The following is a 23571-nucleotide window of genomic DNA, read 5'->3' on the forward strand; positions in this document are numbered from 1 at the left end:
GTCCGTGTGGAGTTTGCACATCTCACCGTGTTTGCGTGGGTTTCGCCCCCACAACCCAATGATGTGCGCAGGTAGGTGGATTGGCCATGCTAATTGCTCCTTAATTGGAAAAAATGAATTGGGTACTCTAAATTTATTTTAAAAAACAGAATTTCAGCAGATGTTGGAATGTCTGGAAGCATGCGATAATCTGAAGACGATGTTGACCATCGCACCAGTGTTGATGACACCTAATTATTCTAAACCATTTATGGTGGCAATTGATGCAAGTGATGTGGGTGTTGATGCTGTACTGCTGCAGGAAGACTACAAAGGATTTGAAAGACTAATTGGGTATTTTTCTAGGAAACTCGATGTTCACCAAAATGAATATTTGACCATTGAGAAGGGTTTTAACATTCATGTTAGCAACAATTGATGTGACACAATTGTATATACAGATCATAATCTATTAAAATTCTTGGACCAATTTAAAACTCAAAACGCAAGACTATTCAGACAGGATTTAGTATTACAACCGTTTAATGTACGAATTCTACATGTGGTAGAAAAACCAAATGAGATTGCTGATGCTTTATCATGACTGTGAGAAGACTAAAATTGACTATATTCATATTGATGTTTGCCTGTTTAAAAATGTAAAATGATATATCGTTTAGAGTACAAGTTATATGTAATCTTCGGAAATGTTTAAAAATTAAGCCATCTATTTACATTGCTGGTTATTTTTTTTAAGGGGGAAGGTGTGATGACTGCAAAATTTTAGAAATGTTGGATTTTGAGTATTTGGTAACTTAGTTAAAAGCCTAGGGTTAGATTGTGTTTGACTGCAGTGGTCATTTATATTTAAGAATTCTGTTTTGAAGGACCTAGGTGCTTTTACCAGCCAGAAGGTCAAATTGGCAAAGGAATGTTTTTCAGCCTGAACTAATGAACTATAGTTTGACTGGGAAACTTCCTGAGGAGTTAATGTGCTTTGCAGCCTACAGAGTTGATTTGTTTTTCAGCTTGGGGTCATGACTAGCTGGAGCCAAGAGTACAGAGAAACATTTTGAAAAGCTTTACAGAGGTAGTTTTTGTGGAGACACTTTGGAGAGAAGAGTTGAATTCTGATCTGTCTAATGCGGAGTCCACAATGCTCCCACATTAAGATAGTTGTAAAAGAGGGCGGCATGTGGCGCAATGGTTAGCACTGAGACTGCGGCACTGAGGACCCGGGTTCGAATCCTGGCCCTGGGTCACTGTCCGTGTGGAGTTTGCACATTCTTCCCATGTCTGCGTGGGTTTCACCCCCACAACCCAAAGATGTGCAGGATAGGTAGATTGGCCACGCTAAATTGCCCCTTAATTGGAAAAAAAATAATGGGGTACCCTAAATTAATTTTTTTTTAAATAGTTGTAAAAGAGTAATATGTAAAGCAGAGCAGTCTTGTCTGGGGCAAGGAAGAAATTGAAACATGTCAGCTGAACCAGCTTTTTGAAGATATTCAGCCAGAGTTTGATGGGGTTCTCACCTGAATCTAAATCTGTTCTATGATGCAAGTATTACTCTATGCCATGCTGATTTTTAAGTTGGATTGAGAGCTGTATTTTTCTTATTGTCTGATGGGAAATCAAGTAGTAGTAGTAAAGGGGTAATTCTTAGCTACTCTTTATTGGGTGTGAAGTTAGAAAGTTTAATAATGTATTTATAATAAAGTTTTGGTTTAAAAATAACCAAGCCCTATTTCTTCATGCAATCACTCCTGGAGCGAATCACTCTTTCTGCACAGTCTTACAAATAAACTAAAATATTGGGATTTTGGTCCAGTATCCTAGCCACTGTTGCAGTCTGGCCTGGGATCGAAATATAATAAACACGCTTTATTTAAAGCCTCAAACAAAATAATTCATACATTTTGTAGCTTGTGATGGATAAAATCTTAGGTAGTGAGTCTTTTTTTTGGTGTTCTAATGAAGGATGCGCTCTTTTACGAGAACACAACTCCACTGCTGGTAGTCATCCTTTAATGCTTCAGCCAAGTAACTATTATTTAGATGCAGTAGCATGTATCAACAAGATATCAATGAATAGATGACATAATTGACTCACCTTGACTTTTGGTCTCTTTGTCATCACACATATGCATTCCTATTCAGGATCCATAGAGGAATGGATAGAACAGAAACAATGGTTGATATTTTCCTTTTCTAACCCAAAACGCTGCAGCTAACTGTAGCACTACTGTTAGTTCACTCAAATATGACACCTTTTCAGTCCAAATGCCTCCGAGAATGTGGCTTCTGGGTCATCAGGAAAGCCCATCTTGTAGATCTATCCTGACACTGCCATCTTGCAGTTTCACCTCTGGAACAGATGATATTTGTTAACTCTTGATTTTTTAAAAAAATAATAAAATTAATTGTTCACACATCTCGGGCAATCCATTGCTAATCTGAGCAAGTTGTTTTTATCTGTTAAATTGTACTCTAAAATAAATGTGAGTTGGCAGTTGAATGTAAAATCCAGTGCCTCTCAAATAAACTGTGTTTGACAGCAGAGTTAAATATAGAACAGTTTAGAAGGGCAGTATTTGCACATAGGCATTCAATATCCAAAGTGGCTACTGGCTACCAATTCAACTGAAAGGTTCAAATTATTCCATAAATTGAGAGAGCAATGGTTGTTGTACTTTCTATTATCCCATGTCCCAAAATTAGATTGTAAAATTCAAATCATCCATGGCATCCAAAATTGTAATATGGTTGTTGACCGTTGATTGTTGACCTCCAATATAGTTTCAAAATATTAAACAATGTTAAAAATGATCCTCTATTCTACCCATTTCCATAATTTCTCAGTCAGTTTTTTAAAAATGTCATCACAACTGATTTGCAATCTGCAATTTACTTTTGTCTCCATGTAGTTATCTTAATTTCTGTGGCTACTTTAAACAAAGTTAACTTGGACAAAATTATACCTATCTTTGAATGGAGTGATCTGTGTATTTTCAAATCAAGTATTTACCTCTGAACAGTATGGACTGAACTTGAGTGGAGTGGCAATCCTGCATTCTCAACTTTAACCTTTTTTCAATCCCATCTCGCTTGAACTTCAGACTCAGGCCAGGCGAGAACTGTGCAGGGCAGTACACTCCAGAACCGTTATGGTGAGTGCTGATGCATCGAAGGGAAGCAATGCCTCCTTCAAATAAATATACATCCATTAGATTAAATATAAATAAGTATACATTTGTGGAATGTGCTCTGTATACCACCTTCAGCTGTATCAGCCCCAACCTCGGGCACGAGGTGGAGGTGTTCACTCTCTGGAATACCTCACACCAGAACCCCTCCTCCATACCCTCTCCCAACTCTTCCTCCCACTTTGCTTTGATCCCTTCCAGTGGTGCCTTCTCCTCTTCCAAAATAGCTCATTAAACCGCTGACACTACCCCCTTCTCCAGTCCCCCCCGTCGTCAGCACCTCCTCCGGCAATGTGGAGGCGGCTCCACCGGGAAGCTCTATCTCCTTTCTGGCAAAATCTCGAACCTGCATGTATCTAAAAATTTCCCCCTGCCCCAGCCAATACTTCGTTTCCAGCTCCTTCAATCCTGCAAACCGACCCCCAAGAAACAAATCTTTTGGTGCCTTAATCCCCTTCTCCTCCCATTTCCGAAAATTTCCATCGCTGGCTCAAATCTGTGGTTTCCCCAAATCGGCATTTGCTTGATAGCCTTGTTAATGATCCCTTCCATCACTTTACTGATGATCTGTAGTAGATGATGGGGCAATGATTGGTCGGGTTGGATTTGTCCTGCTTTTTGTCTCCAGGACTTAGCTGGACATCTTTCGACACGCCCTGGTAGATGCTGGTGTTCCAGCTTGGTTAGGGTTGTGGCAAGTTCTGGACGACAAGCTTTCAGTACCATTGATGGAATATTGTCATGGCTCATAGCCATTGCAGTATCCAATGCCTTCAGCCGTTTCTTGACATCATGTGGAGTGAATCAGATTGATTGAAGCCTAGCATCTATGATGATGGGGGTCCTTAGGAGGAGGCCGAGACCTATCATCCACTCGGCAGTTCTGGCTGAAGATGGTTGCAAATGCTTCAATATTATCTTCGCACTGACGTGCTGGGCTCATGTCAAGAAGCTTGAATTGGACAAAATTAAATTTGAAGAATGGGGTGAAAGAAGAATTGGTATGGGTGCAGCTGTCTGGATGGATTTTGATATGTGAATTAATTTAAAAGCAGTGTGAACAGATATTGAAATGTAGTGGAGAAAATTCTTACGTGATAAGTGAAATGAGAAAGTGGCAGTATAGAATTTTAGGTGTTAAAACTGCATAAGAGATTAGTTTAAAGTGAAGAATAAAGTTCATACCTGTATGCTTAAAAACCTGGCTTCCGAGGTGGGCGTTCAGATAGATCATTGTAGATCAGTAGCTGGGTGGCTCTGAACTGACCGGAGAGGCAGAGAGAGGAAAGAAAAGAAGCAGCTGGAAAACAATTCTCATCATAGCCACACACAGCTGGAAGGAAGAGCTCTCCTAGAAGCTGCTAATTTGCAAACTTCGGGGAGAACAATGTTGAACCAAAGGAATGCTTCCGAAAGTTAATGATAACTCCTGGGTGGGAACTATATGCATGTACCTCATTGAGTTATACTGTAAGGGATGTTGTTATGGGACAATGGATATTTATGAGTTCAGGAACGTAGATAAATGGGAATGGGGTTAATTCTAGCATTTGGCATGTGTGTGCAGTCATTATTGTAGTTAACTGTACATCTCTCATGGCCTTTCTTGTGTGTTTTTACATATTAATAAACATTCTTTTATTTGAATGGTTACAGCAAGACTGAACCTTTCCTCAGTGGTTGCATATCTGTCCTTGCGTTATACCAAACTGAAAAAAATTCTCTCTTCACTCTTAAAACCAGCGTTCCAAGTTACTTGCCTGCGTTTTGGGATACCCTCGCATCTTAACATCAGCAGGCTTCTTAACACTGGCTCCTTATTGAGGATGGGGATATTTGTGGAGCCGCTGTCTCCAATGAGTTGTTTCATTGTTCACCATCATTCACAACTGGATGTGATTGAACTGCAGAACCTCAATCTCATCCAGGGTATATCCCCTGATTTGGCGGTAATGGCTCAGTTGGGGATATGCCGGGCCATGAGGTTGCAGGTTGTAGTCGTGTAGGGGTAGACGGGGGACCGGTGTCAGGGGCGGTAGGGTATGGTGTTCTGTGCACATCTTTGGGGTACCCCCAAGTTCCAAGCACCTGGAGCCCCGAGATTACGGATCTAAACAATTTAGTTAAAGCTATCATTTTGTCCCTTTTTTAAAAAAGCTGGTGATGAGGAACTGGAGCAGTGTGCAACACTAGAACATGTGTAGTGAAAGAGCCTCAATTCAGGCCAGGAATGTTATGAAAGATACCAATTCATAGGATCCCTTCAGTGCAGAAGGAGACCATTCGGCCCATTGAGTCTACACCAACCCGCTGAAAGAGCGCCCTACCTAGACTCAATCCCCCGCCCTATCCCTACAACCTCATAACTCCACCTAACTGTTTGACACTAAGGGACAATCTAGAATGGCTGGTCCACAAACCTGCACATCTTTGGACTGTGGGAGGAAACCAGAGCACCCAGAGAAAACCTTCGCAGACACTGAGAATGAGCAAACTCCACACAGTCACCCATGGTTGGAATTGAGCCCGAGTCTCTGGCGTTCCTGCCACCGTGCCGCCCCAGTTCATGTTTATAAACCAGGAGAACAGACTTTAGGACAGAAGACTGCTTGGCCTGCATTGAGACCAAAAGGGACTTTCTGGGGGCTGTAATGCACTTTCTCTTTGGCTCTGAATGCCAGATTTTGGCTGATGTCAATCAGATCACCATGAAATGCATGGGCAACAGTATGTTAGACTATGGAGAATTGGAGAAACTATTTTTGTAAAGTATGCATTCCATATAAATTCAATAACAATGCATTCATACAACTGTCTTTGTGCTTTCTTCTTAGGTGAGGACGAGATGGGTACTGAGGGTGGCTGGCAGCCAGTTCCATCCAGAGATTCTTCTGAGGCACTGGACTTCAGTGCAACAAGTCGAGCTAAAGCTGAGAGAAGACTTGAACTGTCTGTGACTGTGAATGAAAGCGGCTTTGGTCAGGGTGACTCGTTTGGGAGGCAGAGTGATGTTTTTAACAATGAAGAGCAAACTTTGTTACATAGAGGACATCGTCTGTTGGATGAAGATGAAAATGACTATCTAAGCTCAAATGAACTTGTCGCTGTGCCTTTAGGGGAAGATGATGACAATGAAATTGATTTTGATCCAGTGAAATGTCTAGGGGTTCAGCATTCTCAAAGTAACCAAACTACTCTTAGTAATAATTTTGAAGAAGGAAATGGAGTTCAACAGGGCATTTTTATTGAAGCTGAGGAAAAGCGGAGAAAGTCTGAGCTCGATGAGCTAAAATGTAGAAAGCAGTCAATTGGAAGCAAACCTGATGAATATACTTCAGCTGGTGCTAACAACTTTGAGAAGGATTTGCTGTCAAATGATTGTGACGGGCACTTTGACTGTGAAGATGAGAATCAGGGTGTTCACCAAGCAACTTTGTCCAGCGAGAATGAAGATAGCTCAATCTTGCATAAAACTGAACTATTTAATATTGCTGAAAATGGAAATGATATTTTGAGAGCAGGAGGTAGGTCTGCACTAGGTGTAGATGAAAAAGCTGCTGCATTATCACGCAAAGCAATTATCCTAAAAGAATCTGTTGGCTTTCCAATGAAAAGGTCAGACAAGAAAGATTTTATGTCAGAAACAAGGCCAACAATTAAAGATAGTTTTCCAACAGTAGTTGATTCTCTGCTGAGAGGGTCTGTGGAGGGGCGAACTGAAATCCTGGATAAGGGAAGAAATGAAAAGAATCGGGAAGTGACTGAGCATGAAGATTTATCTGCAGGTTAGTATCAAAGCGAAGAAATGTGTCACTACACAGTTGTCAAATGTGTTAAAATACATAAGTCACGCAGACCCTAATCCTAGACTTCACAGAGTCAGCTGGTCTGCGCCCCCAAAAATTGCGTTATTAGCCTTTGCTTCTGTTTTATGAAGGGGAGAATCAGCCATTGGTTCCCCTCTTCGCATTATTCAGTGTTCTCGCAGAGGAAAAAGCTTCAGATGGGAGGGAAAATTGGAATAAGGTCCTATGTTATAAATACTATGCAAAATTAAAATCAAACTCCTGACTCTAAGGAGCTCTTCATATACTTTTCTGCTATATGAGGAGAGCGCTGGCTCTATATCCTCTTTTCACTCTTATAATTTGCTTATCTTGTTGGGATGGCACCAAAGAATATGGAGGCCTATAGAAACATGGAGGATTGGCGCTTCTTGTGCATTTCACCAAAATTTGTTTACTCAATCTGACAGTTTATTTGTAGGGCCATTTTTTTGTTATGCTTATTAATATCAGGGAAACAGGATCTGGTTATTCATCTCATTACTGTGTGCATTGGAGGTAGTGTTTCTGTACATTATGACAGTGATTTCACTTCAGAAGTACGACCACTTCTGAAGCACTTTGAACGGTCCTGAGATCATGAAAGATGCTATATAAATTGCCAGTGCATTTATTTCATTGTAGAAATTCATTACCTGGTAGTTTCAGGATGTTGCCGCTGCTAAAGAAGTTGTAAGCTACAGGTGTTTATATAGGAGGCTTTTTCTAATGAAAACTGAGATTTTGTAGGTTTTTTAATAGTAGTCAGACAGATGAGTTTTGTCTGTGAGACGGCTCTGTACTTTGAAAGCAAAAATTGACATTGAAGTCCCTTGAACATTGAGTTAATACAGTGTGTGCCACTCTACAATATGAAGGACCAAATTTTCAGTGACTCATCCAAATTTTCATGTGTCCAGCCAACGAGAATGAGGCTTCACCGTACAAATGAATAGGAGAATTCTGACTAATCCATTGAAATTGTGGATTTAGAGCTGTGATTGAGGCTACAGAAGAAAGTAAGGAAATGAACGGAGAGCATGGCATCGAGGTGTCTAGTTGAGCAGTTCTGCCCCAGAACTCCATTTGATTATGTAATTTCTGGAATGAGGATCATAGAATCAGGGATTTATGGCACAGAAGGTGATCTGCTGATCGAGAGAGTTATCCAACCTAATCCCACCTTCCAACCCTTGGGTGTGTAGCCCTGTAGATTATGGCACTTAAATATCCAAATACTTCCTACATGCTACATGGGTTTTGGTCTTAGTTATCCTTCAAGGCAGTGAGTTCCTCTCTTGCTCCATCCTCTTGTCGAAGGAAATTCTCCACAACTTCCATCTAATTCTTCTAATTACTTTAATTACATTTAATTATATGCTCCCAAGTTATTGATCTCTCTGCTGATAAAAGTAGATCCTGCCTATTCACTCTACCTAGGTCCCTCATGATACATATCAATTAAATTTCCCCCTCACCTTCCTGTTCCAAAGGAAACAACCCCGCCCCTATCCAGTCTATCGCCATATTTAAAATTCTCTATTCTTAGCAACATCCTTGTAAATCCCCTCGAACGTCTCTGATAAGATCACTTAATTCCTGTAATGTGGGGATCAGACCTGTATGCAGAACTCTAGCTTTCGCCAAACTATTGTATCCAGTTCTGGAATAACATCCCTAATCTTATGTTCTGTACCACCGTTAATAGCGGAAAGTACCGTGTGCTTTCTTAAAGACTGTATCTACATGTGCTACCTTATGGATCTGTGGGTATTTACTCGAAAGTCTTTCTGTTCCTCTGCACTTCTCAGTATTCTACCATTTATTCTATATTACCATGCCCTGCTTGCTTTCCAAAATGCTGTACACTTCTCTCAATTTGAATTAAATCTGCCATTTTTTTGCTCTGTCTGACCAGTCCATTGATATTTTCTTGGGTCTGCAGCTTTCTTCCTCATTTTAAACCATGCAGCCAATGTATGCATCGTTTGCAAACTTTGTAATCATGACCTCTATATTTAAGTCCAAAGCATAGCTATATATCATGATAAGTAAGGGACTTACTGCTCTGTGGAACCCTACTGGAGTCAGCCTTCTAGTCATAGAAACAATAATCGCCCACTATCTTTCGCTTTTAGGTCCAGTTTGCTACTTGTCTTTTTCATTCGTTCATGGAATGTGGGCATCGCTGGCTGGGCCAGCATTTGTTGCCCATCCCTAATTACCCTTGCTGAGTGCCTTGCTCGGCCATTTCAGAAGGCATTTATGAGTCAACCACATTGCTGTGGATCTGAAGTCGCATGTAGGCTAGACCAGGGAGATTTCCTTCCCTCAAGGACATTAATGAACCAGATGGGTTTTTATGACAATCGACAATGGTTTCAAGGTCATCATTGGACTTTTAATTCTAGTTTAAAAAAAAAAATAGAATTCAAATGTCACCACTGGCCATGGTGGGATTTGAACCCAGGACCCCAGAGAATTACTCTGGAGCTCTAGACTACTAGCCCAGTGACAATACCACTATGCCACCGCCTCCCCCACTTGCCCTGAATCCTATGGGCGTTTACTTTTCTGACCAGTTAGCCATGTGAGTCATTGTCAAAAGCTTTACTAAAATCCACATTGATCATATCAAAACATGTTACTATCGTGGACCATCCTAACTATCTCAAAATTCAATCAAGTTAGCCAGACGCAGCTTTCTGGACAAATCCGTGCTGACTATCATTAATTAATTGTGTCTTTCTGAACACCAATTAATATCATCACTCATTCCTTCCCATCAAGATTTGGCTGACTGCCTTGTAATGACTTGCGCTATTCTTTCGTTTTTTAAAAAACAACTTCCATGAGTTAGAGGTTCTCGATGATTGGGGCCCCTGCTGTTTTCTATCATGCTTTCCTTGACAGCTTGGGATACATTTTATCCTAGCTTAGCGATTTAACTACTTTGAAAGATGTTAAGCCCCTTAATGTCTCTCTCTCTGCTTGTCCCATCTAATATCCTAAGCTAGAATGTTTACATCATCCCCTTGTATTTTTTTTGATTTTATCGGGTTTTCACATCTTGTATTTCGTGACTCAAGTTACATGTTAGAAAAGTGCGCAAAAAAAATAAAAACAATAAAGACAAACTGAAATCAGCATACATATTTACATTGTCTTCCCTCCCGCTGTGGCCGTGCCCGACCCCCCTGGAACAAATAGGTGAATACCTGTGGAAGCCCTCTTCCGACCCCCGGGTAGCATATTTTATTTTCTCCAGCCTGAGAAATTCCGCCAGATCGGACAGTCAGTCTGCAGCTTTGTATGGTGCTGCCAATCGCCAGCTGATCAGGATTCCCCAGTGGGTGATCAGCGAGGCAAAGGCTAGGGCCCCCTTCCCATAAAGAGTTCTGGATGATCTGAAACCCCGAAGCCCGCCACTTTGAGGCATGGCTCCACCCTCACTCCCACAACCCTGGACATTGCCTTGGAAAACGTCATCCAGAACCTGACAAGTTTGGGACAAGCCCAGAGCATGCGGGTGTGGTTGGCTGGGCCTCCCTGGCACCATTCACATTTGTCCCTGACCTTCGGAAAGAGCCCACTCATTCGGGTTCTGGTTAGGTGTGCTATGTGCACCACCTTTAACTGTGTTAGACTCAGCTCTGCACATGTGGAGGTGAAGTTCACCCTGTGTAGTGCTTCGATCCAAAGTTCTCCCACCTATCTCTGTTGTTCCTCCTCCCATTTGTCTCGTCCGGGCACCTGTACAGTTTCCCTTCTCCAGGTCACCCTCATTCAGCGTTTTTTCCCCTAATAAGTGTCCTGGTATCTGGGAGTACGTTGTTTTCCTTATGGAGGAAGTTTTAGACCTGAATGTATCTCAGGTCATTTCCTCTTGGCAACTGGAATCTCTCCCTGAGTTCCCCAGGGTCACTACTCTATCGTCCCTCCTGGGGGTGGGGCTCTGATGTGTACAGCCCCCGGTATAAGGTTGTGAAGGCTTCATTGACCTATTCTGGCATGGTCACTAACCTCCTGCTACTGTCCCTAAACTGCACTATTTCCCTCATGGCTGCCTGCTTTCTTAGCTGGTGGGTCAGCAGGCAGCTGACTTTGTCTCTATCTTCATAAAAGGTCCCCGTGCCTGGCGAAACAAGTGCACTGCTTTCTCCGTGGAGAGCAGGTCAAAGTCCATCTGTAGCTTTTTTCTTTTCGCCAGTAGTTCCACGGTCAGGGTTGAGGAGTACTGCCGATCCACCTCCATTATAGAGTCGACCACCTGTTGCCTGGTCGCCCTCTCCTTCCTATCTCTATGCACCTTGTATGCAATAATTTCCCCTCTTATGACAAGTGGGTAAGAATGGTGAGACCTCCCCATTCTGGTTGTTTGTTAACGTATCTGTCTGTGGCCTGTGATATCCATTTGCAGAATGCCTCATCAGCCAGGAGGGCCATGTCCAGTCTCCATGGAGTGAAGTTGTGCCTGGTCCGTCTCCAACCTCATCCACGTAGTGTGGAGCGTGGGCGGAGATTATGATTGTGGAGTACTCCTTTCCTACTATCGCTGAAAGCACTGCTTTACCCACTATGAAAAAGTCATACCCACTGTGTACCTGGGAGAAGGAGAACTCCTCCCCTGGGTGTAGGAACCTCCATGGGTCCACTGCCCCCTTCTGTTACATGAAAACATTTAATTCCTTTGCCACGTGTGATTTTTTTTTTTCCCCGACTTGGCGTTTGATCTGTCTGTCCATGGCTCCGATACACATTCCCCTCATGAGTCACTGTGCGCCTATGTTGAGGATTTCTGCCATGGTTTTCTTCATGAATTCCATGTCATCCCAGTTGGGAGTGTTCACATTTGCACGGACCACTGGTGCCCCTTCAAGAAACCACGAACTATGACTTACCATACCCCCTTAGTCCGTAACCAGCCTCGTCATTGCTGTCCTCTTTTTTTAGCAGTATGGTCACCCCCCCTAGCCCTCATCCAGTAGCACAAATGATAAGTCTGTCCCACTCAGCTCTTTCTTACCCATAGTAGGACCTTCTCCCTCAGGTTGGTCTCCGAGAGGAAGACGAGTCGACTCTCCAACTTTTCAGATGGGCGAAGACTCTGGTCTTTTCACTAAGCCAATAAGTCCCCTTAAGTTCCAGGTGACTATTCTGACGGAGGGTTTCTGGATTGGATTGGATTTGTTTATTGTCACGTGACCTTTTTCTGCGAGCAGCTCAACTGATGATTAGGTACATGAAATGAAGAGAAATGAAAGAAAATACGTAATAGGGCAACAGAAGGGACGGAAGGTTTCTGTGTCACCTCCCCCCTTCTGCGGGATCAACCATACTTATCTTGTGGATGTTCCCCTGCACTCTGGGTTTTCCCTTTGTTTGGGGGCCATCCAATATGTGCCATGGTCACCGTATTTGCCATGTGGCTGTGCTCAAGCACTCCGGGGTTTCCTATGTCGAGGGGTCAACCAACATGGCTGCCATCAATGTGTATGCCATGTAGATGTGCCCCTGCACTTAAGGGTTTCCCTTTGGGAGCCCTTCAAAATGGTTGTTTGCGGTGCCCTTATTCTTGCCACCATGTGTGTGATCTGTCGTAGCCAGCCTTGCCTACTCTGGAAAGTCACTCAGTGTTTGGCAGGGTAGAACATCCCGAACCACACATTGTTCTTGTAAAGGGCAGCCTTGGCTGTGTTAAATTCTGCCTGCCGCTTGGCCAGGCCTGCCCCAATGTCCTGGTACACAGGGATCGAGTGTCCCTCCTATTTGCAGGACTGTGTGTGTCTTGCCCATTTCAGGATCTTTTCTTGTCTTGGTACTGGTGGAGTTTCGCGATGATGGCCCGCGGCTGCTTCCTGGCCTTTGGGTTCTGTCTTCTTCTGGCGGCTTGCGAAGCTTTCCTCTAATAAGTTTGCCCAGTATCTGTATCATGTCCTCCGTGTGGTTCCTGCCCTCGGTACCCTCCGTTTGGCCCACAGTGTGAAGGTTTTGGCCTCATTTGATGCTCAACCTTCCTCCTTGGCGTCCCTTTCGCTGCCACCTTGCCATCTCCGTTTCCAGTGAGGCGATCCAGTCGCACTGGTCAGCCGGAGCCTTCTCCAGCACTCTGATCATCACCATCTGTGTTTCCAGCCTCAGCCCCTCTTTTCCACTGCTACTTGAAGGGGGATTAGTGCGATAGCTACTGCCACTTTCACCGTCGACGTCATTTTGAGTTTAATGAAGTCTTTGAGTGCTTCGAGCTCTTGTGTTCGGGGGCTCTTCCATTCATTTATCGGGGGGGTAGCAAGTCTTGTGTTCTGGCGGTTCATCTCGTTCGTATGTGGTCTGATCCTTGTTGCCCCGCGTGCACGTCATCGCCACAATCTTCCTCTTCACACTTTTACTGGTTCTGCCATCTTTTCAACTCCTTGGGTTGTTGCCTGGTATGCCTCGTTCATTGTGCTGATGTTAGAGGAGGGTGGGGGGATTTTTCTGTCAGGCTTAGTGGCCGGATTCTGGTCTAAAAGTGCATAATTTCAAATTTCATGGAGGAGAGCCACATTTCATCTGCTCAGCAGATTTCATTGGAAGTTATCCCCTTTTTATGAAAACAACAGCAAAGTATTCATTAAGAGCCATACACACGTCTTCCCAGTTTAGCTCAAATGGCTGGACAGCTGGTTCGTGATGCAGAGCGATGCCAAGAGCTGAGGTTATTCATGAAGGTGCGCCGTCGCAACCTTGCCCCTCACCAGAGGTGTGGTGATCTTCAGATTAAACCACGGCCTGTCAGCTCTCTCTCTCTCGCTCTCTCTCTATTGTATATCAGCATTGTGGACTTGTATTTACCCTGCGCCTGTCATTCTCCTGTGACATTCAAACACACCTCATACCTAACAACTTCAAAAAAATTATTTTTATTAAGGCATTTGTATATATCTATATATATTTATTAGGAATTCACACAACAAATAAATAACTAACGCTTGACCCACCCTGCCGTTACCCTCTACCTACCTTGCCTCTTTCTTTTGTCTCTCTCTCTCTGTCTCTCTCTCTCTCTCTGTCTCTCTCTCTCTGTCTCTCTCTCTCTGTCTCTCTCTCTCTCTCTCTGTCTCTCTCTCTCTGTCTCTCTCTCTCTGTCTCTCTCTCTCTGTCTGTCTCTCTCTCTCTGTCTCTCTCTCTCTCTGTCTCTCTCTCTCTCTGTCTCTCTCTCTCTGTCTCTGTCTCTCTCTCTGTCTCTCTCTCTCTCTGTCTTCCCCCACCCACCCTGTAAGCCCTCTCTACTCCTTTGTTATCATCCCATCATGTCTGCTCCACTATTCAGCAAGATCATGGCTGACCTGTTATCATAGAATTTACAGTGCAGAAGGAGGCCATTCGGCCCATCGAGTCTGCACCGGCTCTTGTAAAGAGCACCCTACCCAAGGTCAACACCGGCACCCTATCCCCATCCCCATAACCCAGTAACCCCACCCAACACTAAGGGCAATTTTGGACACTAAGGGCAATTTATCATGGCCAATCCACCTAACCTGCACATCTTTGGACTGTGGGAGGAAACCGGAGCACCCGGAGGAAACCCACGCACACACGGGGAGGATGTGCAGACTCCGCACAGACAGTGACCCAAGCTGGAATCGAACCTGGGACCCTGGAGCTGTGAAGCAATTGTGCTTTCCACAAGGCTACCGTGCTTGGAGTTCCTCAACTCCATATTCCTGTCTGCCAACTTCCCGGCACCAACCCAGCAACTCTTGTAGATCAAATGTCTGTCTGATTTAGCCTTGAATATATACAATGCCCAACCTCTTCATAACTGTCTTTAATGGGCGACCCCTTATTTTTAAATAGTACTTCCTAGGTCTAGATTCCCAAAATGAGAAGAGATCCTGCCAGCATCTACTCTGTCAAGCCCTTTCAGAGTCTTGTATTTTTCAATAAAATCACCTCTCATTCATCTAAATTTCAATGCGTATAGGCCCAATCTGCTCAACATTTCTTCTTAAAACAACCCCTTCATTCCCAGGAATCAGCCAAGTGAACCTTCTCTAAACTGCTTCCAAAGCAAGTACATCCCTCCTTGAGTAAGAAGATCAATATTGTACACAGTGCCCAAGTTGAAGTGCCACCAAGCAATGAACATCTGCAGTAAGACCTCCCTACTTTTATACTCCATTCCCCTCACCAATAAAGGCCAATATTCCATTACCTTCCCAATACTTTCTCTTCCTGCATGCTAACATTTTATGATTCATATGCAAGGAATCACGGATTCCTCTGTACTGCAGCATTCTTAAATTTTGCCATTTAAGTAATATTATGCTCTTGTATTTTTCCTGCCAAAGTGGACAACTTCACATTTTTCCACATGATACTCCATCTGCCCAATTTTTGCCCACGCAACCAATCTATATCCCTTTTTACTATCTCCTCACAACTTGCTTTCTTACCTATTATCGTATTGTAAGCAAATGTGGCTACAATACAGTTGCTCCCTTCATCCAAGTCATTAATATATGTTGTAAATAGTTAAGGCTTCAGTACTTATCCCATAGCACTTTACTAGTTACTATTTTCCAACCTGAAAATTACCCATTTATCGCAAATCATTATTTCTTGTTCGTTAGCCAATCCTCTACCCATGCTAATATATCACCACCAGCAACAAGAACTCTTGTGCAGTCCCCTTTTATGTGGAACATTATCAAATGCCTTTTGAAAATTCAAATATACTTACTGGTTCCTCTTTATCCTTCCATCCTCAAAGAAGTCTTAATAAATTTGTCAACACTATTTCTGTTTCATACAACCATGTTGACTCTGCCTGATAGCATGCTATCACTTCCAATAATGGACTGTAGCATTTTTCCAATGACAGATTTTAGACTAACTGGTCTACAGCTTTGTGCTTTTGGTCTCCCTTTTTGAATAATAATGTTAGATTTTCTTGTTTCCGAATCCGGTGGTCCCTTTCTAGAATCTCAGGAATTTTGGAAGATTCCAACCAATGCATTCACCATCTTTGCAGTCATTTCCTTTTAAGACCCAAGGATGCAGATCATCATGTCCAGGGATTTGCCACCTTTTCGTTTTCGATTGGTCCTTAGTTTTCTTTCCCAGTACTTTTCTTCAGTGATCATAGTTCTTTCGCTCTTTTGCCCCCTACTTTTCCACTGTTATTGGAATTTTTTTAAATGTCTTCTACTGTGAAGACAGATACAAATACTTGTTCAAAGTCTCTGCCTTAATTCCCAGTCTGAACTTCTAAGGGACCAATGCTCACTTGTAGAAGCTTTTACTGTTTTTATATTTCTTGTTAGTTTTCTCTCTCATTCCGATGTCTCCCATTTATTGTTTTAACCATACTCTGGTTTCTAAAATATTTCCAATCTACTGGCTTCCCGTTAATCTTCACAGCATTGTACATCTTTTAATTTGGTTCGCCATGGATGGTGCATCCTTCTCGTAGAGTCACCCCTTTCCCAATGAAATATGCCTTTGTTGAGTGATCTCCTTAAATCTCTGCCACTGCTTCTCTACCTTTAACCTATTTTTCCATTCCACTTTAGTCAACTTTGTCTTCATACCCTTAGAATTGCCTTTATTTAAGGTTAAGGCACTCGTCTCAGATTTCTCACCCTCAAACTGAATGTGAAATTCTCTCACCTTATGATCACTTCGGTCTGGAAGATCCTTTACTATGAGGTCATTATGTAATCCTGTCTCATGATATATTACTAGCTCTAAAATACCCTGTTCCTGTTTGGTTCCAGAATGTATTGTTCGGAGAAACTATCCTGAATACACTCTCTATGAACTTAACCTCCAAGCTTCCTTTGCCAATTTGATTTGTTCAATCTGTTTGAAGATTAACATTACCCATCACTATTGTAGGACTTGCTCACAAACCCCCATTATTTCTTGCTTCATGCTCTATCCTGCATTGTAGCTACTATCAGGGGATCTATACACCAATCCCACCAGCGACTTTCTTTTGCTATTTCTTACCTCCATCCAAACAAATTCCACATTTTGAACCCTTGGAAAAAAGATCTTGGTTGTGTTTTTGGATGTGGAGACAAGACAGAGGCCTGGTAGCAAGATTCCTAGCTTTTTTATTCAAGGAATGTTTTGTGGCTCAAAAGTATCAAAAGGAATGAAAGAAAAATATGAAAAGAAAGAAAAGGTTGGTGCTGCCCCACTTGAGTGAAAGTAACTATTAAATATTTGACAAGCAAAGTAGTGTTGATGCTGGAAATGTTAAAATTTGTTTTATAGTGAATTTGATGGTGCTTGTGTGACAGCTATTCTTGATGTGTGACTTTTATACAGCCAGTTGTCTACCCCAGGGTAAACCTGCCTGATGCACTAAGACCAGTTGTCATAAAAAACCTTATGTAACCTGACTCTTGACCACTACCATAGGGATTTTGCCAACTTTATTCTTGCTGTTTAACCCAACAACAGGATCATAGCTGGAGCCGATAAGCCAATCCTTGAAATTTACATGACTGTTCCCACCTCTTGTATTCGGGCATCAAAATCATAACTGATTTTATTCTTGGCATTAAGAGTTAGCCTCCCTGTCCTGAGTATGTGTAAATTCCAGAAACTAATTAGTGACTCCAATCTCATGTTATATGCACTAAAACAGTGGCAGCATAAACATTATGGCCTCAGTGAGTTGATGGTGTAGAATTTTTGCCACAGGTAAGGAAGAAAGAATGGAGGCAGTTACCACAAACTGTGGGGTTGATTCCCAGCTCCTGTAGAGGAAAATATACTGCTTTCAACTTGTTTGCTTATTCCCTCTTTGAGTGGGCAGCAGTCATCTCCTTGCAATCAGTTTCCCCTAAGATTACGTTAGCCAAACCAAGGAAACAACCTGGATAAAATGAAGTGCAAGTTTAAAAAGGAAAGTGCTGCACACTGGTCTGTGTTCATATCTGCAGGGGTTTAAAAAAATGTAACTTCAGACGTCTTGCTTGATCCTTCTGAAATAGTACATAGCATGTGGGTGGGAGAATTGGTAGAGGGAGCTGGAAATTTGATAAAGAATGCTCTTAATACACCCTCTTTCCCATATTCCTGGCCATTGTAAGCTGGAATGTTTAATTTTGAGCAGGGCTATCCAATTTAGGTGACCGCGGTGAGTTTTATGGGTCACGTATAAAGTTAAATCAGTGCTCCCATTAATTTTGACCTCAATGTGTGGTTACTCGGTATGTGTGTGTGTGTGTGTGTGTGTGTGTGGCGGGGGGGGGAGGGGGGTGAATACAAGGAAACATAGGAATACAATTTAGTATAGAGACATCTGTGCAGGGGATATCCAACGATTTTACCAAGTCCTAACATTTGCTCAGAATGGAACTTAAAGAGAAATGATTTTGCATTTCAATCAAGGTGCCAATCAAACAACATCAGTTCCTTATGGGGAGGGGGAAGGTCGCCTAATGCAGATATAATCCTAAAGTTTGGCAGTTCAGGGGCTGGTTTAGCACGGGGCTAAATCGCTGGCTTTGAAGGCAGGACAGCAGCACGGTTCAATTCCCGTACCAGCCTCCCCGAACAGGCGCCGGAATGTGGCGACTAGGGGCTTTTCACAGTTACTTCATTTGAAGCCTACTTGTGACAATAAGTGATTTTCATTTCATTGTTGAAAACTTGATTGCTTTTCATTTCTATTGTGGCATGTACAGAAGTGTGAATTCTTGTTATAAATATCTTATTGAAATAATTTTCACAATTCTTAGATGAAACACAAGAAATTGATGATATTGAATCAGAAGCAAGTATAACAACAGTAACAGCATCTCCTGTGGTAAGAAATACTATTTAACCAGTCTTGACCGAATACCTATAATACTTTATTTTGTGTTAAAAGCTGAATCCCACGTACAACATCATTTCATATGCTGTCTCTTCCCGTATCATTTTCTCTCCTTCCAAGTGTTACACTTGGCTCAACTGGTAGCACATTTGCCTCGAGTTGGAAGGTTGTGAGTTCACATCCCACTTCAGGACTTCACAAAAATCAAGGCTGACGCTCTTGAGTGAATGCTGCGCTGTCAGACGTGCCATCTTTCAGATGAGATGGTAAACTAAGACCCCGTCTGTCCCCTCGGGTGGATGTAAAAAATGCTGATGGCATTTTTTGAAGAAGAACAGGGAATTTACCTTGGTGTCCTGGCCAGTGTTTTTTCTGTCAGTGACAGAAGGGCAGCACGGTAGCCTTGTGGATAGCACAATTGCTTCACAGCTCCAGGGTCCCAGGTTCGATTCCGGCTTGGGTCACTGTCTGTGCGGAGTCTGCACATCCTCCCCGTGTGTGCGTGGGTTTCCTCCGGGTGCTCCGGTTTCCTCCCACAGTCCAAAGATGTGTGGGTTAGGTGGATTGGCCATGATAAAAAATTGCTCTTAGTGTCCAAAATTGCCCTTAGTGTTGGGTGGGGTTACTGGGTTATGGGGATAGGGTGGCGGTGTTGACCTTGGGTAGGGTGCTCTTTCCAAGAGCCGGTGCAGACTCGATGGGCCAAATGGCGGCCTCCTGCATTGTAAATTCTATGAATCTATGAACATCATAAATAAAAGATGATCTGGTCATTATTACATTGCTGTATGTGGGACTTTGGTGTGGGCAAGTTGGCTGCTGCCTTTCCTCCGTTATGACAGTGACTACACTTCAAAAATACTTTAGGTTAATTGTGAAAGATGCTTTTTCATTGAAGGCCTTCATTGATTGTGCCAACCAGTGTAAATTAGTTGTGCTAATCAGTTAGTTCTGTGAAAGAATGCTCATAGCCAAAAAAGGAATAATACTGTTAGTGTGATAATTGTAATTAAATTCCACTTCAGTGTTTTTATTTGTAAACCTCACCAGTTCAGAGACATTAACCAATCCATTTTTAATGTAGCTAATATGTTGATCTGGCATGTTGGTGATGTTTGTACAACAATGGAAGTAATGATTCCATGCTGACAAATTTAAATGGATAATGAGCTTCTTATGTACAGTTAAATTTCATTATATTGAACTTTAAAACAGATTCAGATTGATATTTTAAATAAAGCCTCCCTAACTCAATCATTAACATAAACTATTGATAAGTCAAGCATATTATGGGAATGTAATGTTGCATTAATTGATAATTTTAGATGTATTACTTGCAAATCTCGCAAAGGAGCATATTTGTCTAACATTTTGTTAACCCGATGAGAATTTTTCAAGCGTTGTGACCACAACAGATGATGTTTGCTCTGCAAGCCAAATCCTAGAGGGAAGCTCATCTTACAGACCATATCCTTTTTTTTTCCTGTTCTCAAATTTTTTTTTCTATTCCACTCTGTTGTGGAAATGCAAGAGAATTCGGAACAAAGCCTGCTTTCTGAAAACAGACTTCTCTAGTTTCTGGATGGCTACTTCAGATTTTGCACCTTCTCTCAGCACAGAGCTATTCCCAAGATGTCTTCCCCACACAGCCAACACTATTCAACTCAACATCTCCTTAAATACCCTTGTTTGCTTTCATCTTCGATTCCATTGTCCTTTGTACCTCTTTGAACTGAGCTTTTCCAAAAATCTAGAAAATATTTGTGTTTTTATTAATTCCCCATTTGTGTCAAATGACCCCTCATTGTTTACTTGTGAAACCATTATAAGTTGTTAAAGCTCCTTATTCCCTGTTGAAATTTAAGTGCCTAAAAGCCAAATTCCTGTCCATCACCGAATGTAAATTTCTAAACCTAGCCTATTTACTTAAAGATCCACTTCACCATAGCCTCTGATTAAAAATGTATGCATGTCGCACCTTTACCCATCTCAACTCTCCCAACCAAGCTGTCTTGATGAAACTTTTCCCACTTAGCCCCCACACACACAGCCTTCTTTACAGAATAACACAAAATATTAAAAGAAAATCCATCTTGACAAAAGACCGTAGCTAGCCAGCAAAGGAAAATTTGTTTAAAAAAATATTTTTTTACGGTTTTTTGTATTTCATTTACATGGTCAGACATGACCGAAACACGTGTATACAATACTTTACATACATTGTGATTCAAGCAGTAATTTCCCAGCAACATCTCTCTTGCGGTTATTTCTCTTCTGTCTGTCATGGTTTTTTCTGGGATGCATTTGTCCCCCCCCCCTTTCTCTTCCTTATTCCACCGCCCACCGACTTTATTGTTGCTGGCGATGAGCAGGTTTTGAAACAAGTTGGCGAACGGCTTCCACGTCCTGTGAAAGCCTTTTTCCAACCTACGGATGGGGAACTTTCCTTCTCCAGCCTGGTGAATAAAGGAAAATTTCTACCTAATGAGTTAGTGCTGGCATTGTCTGCTCTTAAGATGCAAACATAAAAACAAATTGGGCAAAATTGTTTAATAAAATGTTTGACACTCAATTTTCCAGCTGTGAATTGAGATTGAGCTCTGAAAGGCTGGTGAGTTAAAAGTTCAATATGTTTTAAAGAATCTTCACAGAAAAGTGTTTTTTATCCCCAGGAAAAGAGTTTAAATTCACACCGACATACTGAAGCTCTTAAAAGCACTCCCAACTCCAGTTTTATGCCAGGTATGAAAATAAAAGATGAACCTTTGGATGAAGGATATGAGAAAGCCTTGGCACCACAAGACGGTGCAAGAATTAAGGATGAGCCCGATTTTTTACAGGTATAGTTAAGTTTGTTTTTATCACACAAAATATTGAAACTTGAAACCAGTGAAACGAGGAATAAAAGCGCAATGTAATCTATTAGATAAATGTAAATCTTGCTTTCCTATTTAAATACAAGTTAATTAAACCGTCACCAGATTGGTTTATATAGTGTAGTGTTGCGACAGGCGGAATTTTTAATCCACTTGCAAATCGATGTAATGTGATAAGTGTGTCTTTATCATTCTTAGTCCCCGCCAATGTTCTCCAGTGACAGGGCTGCCATATATAAGGTATTATGAAATACTCCAATTAAACTAAAGACTTGCATTTCTGTACCGTATAATGTTTTTCAGAAATATCTCAAATTACATCACACTGCAAAGTATTTTGAAGTGAAGGTTTGACCAAAATTTTGCTTACAGTATTGTCCTGCCTACACCAATGAGAATTAATAATCTGCTTTGGAAGAACAAATGTATTGGCCAGGACATGGGTAAAATATGAACTTTTTCCAAATAGTGCCCATAGGATCTCAAGAGTTACCTGAACACTTGGGCAGGACATTAATTTACCATTAACCGAAAATGTTAGAAACAAACAGAGCCAATGTTACAAATTGAAGACCTTTCATCAGACCAGAGCTCTGATGAGAGGTCATCATTGGCTCGGTTTCTCTTTCCATGGATGCTGCCTGTCTGCTGAACGTTTCCAGCACTTTCTGTTTTTGTTTTGGATTTTCAGTAACTGCAGCATTCTGTTTTTCCATCAATTTAACATCTTTTTTGAAGGATGGCAAATTAGTACCGCACAGATTGCGTGCTCAGAACCTTGATTGGCTCCAGAGCCCAGAATGTTGTCAACTCAGCATAATTTTTCAACAAGATTTTTCTTGTTCATCATTGGCTTGGTATGTTGGTGAACTAAAGTAACTCCAATGAAGTTATCACATCTTAGGCTCAACTTTTCAGAAATTGAAGAAGTGCAAGCATCAGCAAAGTCCAAGGCTGATTCTTTTCTGCAACTGTGAAAGCAAAAGTATATATTTTTTATTTCAGGCATATGGCCAACATTCCAAGTCTCAGGAGTCTGATATCCGAATCAGTGCCGTGTTCTCAGTGAGTGGCAGTCCCCTTGGTAAGTATTGTACAACACTGTTGTTGATTTGGTGACCAATGACTTTCTCTGTGGAAGGAGGTGTCTTAAGGTATGGCGAAAAAGCTCTGCATTAACAAAACACAATTTAAAAAATTAATTGTGCGATCGAACACCATCAACCTGAATGATGCTGCATTGCATAGGACAGTAATCTGATCAGTGGTGAAAATGCTAAAAGGCGCTCTTATTGAAAATATTGAGGAACTGTTTGACACAAACAGCTAGTTTTCGAGCATTCCTGTTCCCTTCCGACCTTAAAAATTCATCATTAAACACCAACCTTGGGAATGAGGCCAGGAATGAAGAGTCAGAATGGAGAATTTGTTTTTAAATATCTCAAGGCTGAAGGATTGAAACACATTTTCATCAGCTGCACTCCCCCGAGCCTGTGCTGCTGTACATAAATAGAACTTTGCCTCAAGATTTAAGATTCAAATGGTTTGTCGTGCTTGCATTTTCATTAAAAGGGCCAGTATTCCATGTATCAAATTGTGGATGTTGAATTGCTAACTTAAACTGCCTTAATTCCAAACAGGTTAGGATTAGTGGAGATGTATTTATACTGGAATGTCTGAAAGGCTCGCAAAAGATTCTGTACCACTAAACATCTTCCATTTAAAATGCTCGGATTTGCTGTTAACTGTTTATAGTGACCATTTGCTTATTGTGACGACTGGAAGACTTTTGGAATATTGGATTATAAGTATTGGGCAATTTAAGGGTTAAAGGCCTGGGGGTAAAGTGTGTTTGACTGCACTGGTCA

The 23571-nt window shown here is 41.8% G+C and overlaps 1 protein-coding gene across 5 annotated transcripts in view; it reads left to right on the plus strand.

The window, feature by feature from the left end:
* Nucleotides 1-23571, plus strand: part of LOC140418151 (zinc finger MYM-type protein 4-like) — a 397827-nt gene that overhangs the window by 265844 nt on the left and 108412 nt on the right. For all 5 annotated transcript variants that reach the window (XM_072501573.1, XM_072501589.1, XM_072501581.1 and 2 more), the window contains 4 exons: nucleotides 6020-6970; nucleotides 18751-18818; nucleotides 21500-21667; nucleotides 22709-22787. In XM_072501573.1, the coding sequence (XP_072357674.1) occupies nucleotides 6020-6970; nucleotides 18751-18818; nucleotides 21500-21667; nucleotides 22709-22787 (1266 nt within the window). The remainder of the gene's footprint in view (nucleotides 1-6019; nucleotides 6971-18750; nucleotides 18819-21499; nucleotides 21668-22708; nucleotides 22788-23571) is intronic.

The sequence above is a fragment of the Scyliorhinus torazame genome, chromosome 1 (genome assembly GCF_047496885.1).
Source record: "Scyliorhinus torazame isolate Kashiwa2021f chromosome 1, sScyTor2.1, whole genome shotgun sequence".
NCBI classification, from domain to species: domain Eukaryota; kingdom Metazoa; phylum Chordata; class Chondrichthyes; order Carcharhiniformes; family Scyliorhinidae; genus Scyliorhinus; species Scyliorhinus torazame.